Source organism: Brassica oleracea, chromosome C2 (assembly GCF_000695525.1).
Source record: "Brassica oleracea var. oleracea cultivar TO1000 chromosome C2, BOL, whole genome shotgun sequence".
NCBI lineage: Eukaryota > Viridiplantae > Streptophyta > Magnoliopsida > Brassicales > Brassicaceae > Brassica > Brassica oleracea.
The window spans coordinates 48,926,504-48,929,156 of NC_027749.1; the positions used below are offsets into that span (position 1 = coordinate 48,926,504).

General features: G+C 40.9%; 1 protein-coding gene across 1 annotated transcript; it reads left to right on the plus strand.

Annotated features, from left to right (window-relative positions):
* The first annotated feature begins 194 nt into the window (after nt 1–194).
* On the plus strand, nt 195–2,267 carry LOC106324490. The gene is made up of 4 exons (XM_013762453.1): nt 195–452; nt 570–744; nt 809–1,648; nt 2,119–2,267. The coding sequence occupies exons 1-4, from the start codon at nt 195–197 to the stop codon at nt 2,265–2,267; spliced, it is 1,422 nt and encodes a 473-aa protein (XP_013617907.1).
* The last annotated feature ends 386 nt before the right edge of the window (nt 2,268–2,653 follow it).

Sequence of the window (2,653 nt, forward strand, 5' to 3'; positions counted from 1 at the left end):
GTAAAACAAAGTCAGATTTTTACGGAAAAATAAATATGGTTTACGGAAAGTTAATGGAGAAGGCAGATTCTTTGAGCGAGCTTATCCGAAAATTAGAAAGTCAAGTAGCTGAAATTGCGACTGCCATTAAAAGAGAAACATGATGTCTTCCCGGGAGAACTGATTTAAACCCGAGACGTCAAGTCAGTGCCGTAATGTTGCGTAGCGGAAAACATCTCGCGACAAACACGAAGAACAACACCGAAATTGGTTGTTCTGCCAATGCTGATGAAACAGGCGAGAGCAATTCTCAGCCTATACATCTTGATGACCCTGACCCAAAACCTTCTCGCGAAAACAGGAAGTCTACCGCTGAAAAAAATAAGGAAAAGACTATAGACTTAGAAGTAGAAGATAATTCAGATATTGAGGCCGAAATCGATCGACAGTATGGTAACCACGTCGATCGACCGGTGAAACCTGTCGTTGATCAACTTTCAGATAACCCTATCGATCGACATTCCACTTAACCCAAACCAACGATTGAAAGAGTCTATAGAACCCTACCCCCTTATCCTCCTAAAACACAGACTAAGAAATCATTAGAGTATGCGATCTGCAAGAAAGCATTGGATATAATTACAATGGAGATGTCCCCCAGTGATGCTATGAAAATAGGCACCTTCGATAAAGAAGTGTGTGAAGGATATGATGTCTCCAAATTATCCAAATGCGGAACAAAGCGTGTTGATGGTGTCAGAGGAAGTAAGTGCCATGAATTAAGGAGAAACTCTAACTAAGAGGCCTGATCCTGGTAGTTTCGTCCTAGATTGCAATATACAGAACACGCGTTTTCGTCGATCACTATGTGATCTTGGCTCTAGCGTGAATCTTATGCCTTACTCCGTCGCAGTAACCTTGGGATATAACGAGTTTATGCCAACTCAGATAACCTTGGTTCTAGCTGATCGGTCTATCAGAGTACCTGAAGGGATTCTCGAAGACGTTCCCGTAAAAATTAATGATTGCTTCGTGCCTACGAATTTTGTTATGTTAAAATACAGACAAGAACCAAAAGACCCCCTCATTCTGGGTCGGCCATTCCTAGCTACAGCTGGAGCGATCATTGATGTGAAAGAAGGACGAATAAATTTGAACATCGGGGACATTTCGATGCCCTTTGATATGGAAAGGCTAATCAAGCAACCCTTGATAGATGACCAAGCCTTCTATGTGGAAGAAGTTTCTGAGCTAGATAAGGAATCTTTCATAGACATGTGCTCAGACGACCCCTTAGAAAATGCTCTTACCAATATGGAAAAGGAAATATTCAGCATAGATAATAGGACAGACGATTACGTGCGACTGATGGATGCAAGTATCGAGGTTGCGAACATCGAAGAAGATGATGACTCAGACATTATCGTCGATCGATACCTCAGAGAAGCCGTCGATCGACAACCATCTTCATTATCTAATTGGTCTAAAGACAAAGTACCAAAGGTTGAATTAAAACCCCTCCCCAGTGGTCTTAAATATGCATTTCTTTATGACCAATCCTACCATGTTATTGTCAACGCCAATCTCACTAGCGGAGAACTTGCGTTATTATTAAATAATCTACACAAGCACAGGAAAGCAATCAGGTATTCTCTCGATGATATTCCTGGTATTTCTCCTGATCTTTGCATGCACCGTATTCATTTGGAAGACGGCGCTAAAACGTCGATAGAACAGCAAAGGAGATTAAATCCGAATCTAAAGGAAGTACGTTTAGCCAATCACCAGTATTACTGTTTTCTTGATGGATATTCAGGATTTTTTCAAATTCCCATACATCCAAATGATCAAGAAAAGACAACCTTTACATGCCCATATGGAACATTTGCGTATCGCAAAATGCCATTTGGTCTTTGTAATGCCTCCGCCACTTTCCAACGTTGCATGATGTGAATTTTTACAGACATGATCGAGGACTTTATGGAAGTCTTTATGGATGACTTTTCAGTCTACGGATCTACGGATCAAATTTTAAGAGTTGCCTCGATAATTTATGCAAGGTATTGGAAAGATGCGAAGAAAAGAACCTTGTCCTAAATTGGGAAAAATGCCATTTTATGGTTATTGACATCGTATTAGGACATAATGTTTCCGCCGCTGGTATAGAGGTAGATAGAGCTAAAATCGAGGTGATGACCGGTCTACCAGCACCCAAGAATGTAAAAGACGTGCAAAGTTTTCTCGGACACGCCGGCATTTATAGGAGGTTTATACAAGACTTTAAATAACCTCTTGTGCAAGGAAGTAAAGTTCGATTTTACACTAGAATGCATGAAAGCTTTCGAAGATTTAAAAAAATCCCTTATAACTGCCCCCGTTGTTCAAGCCCCCGACTGGAATCTCCCTTTCGAGATCATGTGCGATGCGAGTGATTTTACGATAGGAGCAGTTTTGGGCCAAATAAAAGATAAAAAGCTGCATGCCATCTACTACGCCCGTCATACGCTTGATGAAGCGCAACGGAATTATGCAACAACAGAAAAAGAACTACTCGCCGTAGTTTATGCATTTGAAAAATTCCGTCAATATCTAACTGGCACACATGTGATAGTTCACACTGACCACGCTGCCATTAAATATTTGTTGCAAAAGAAAGATGCAAAACCTCGACTCA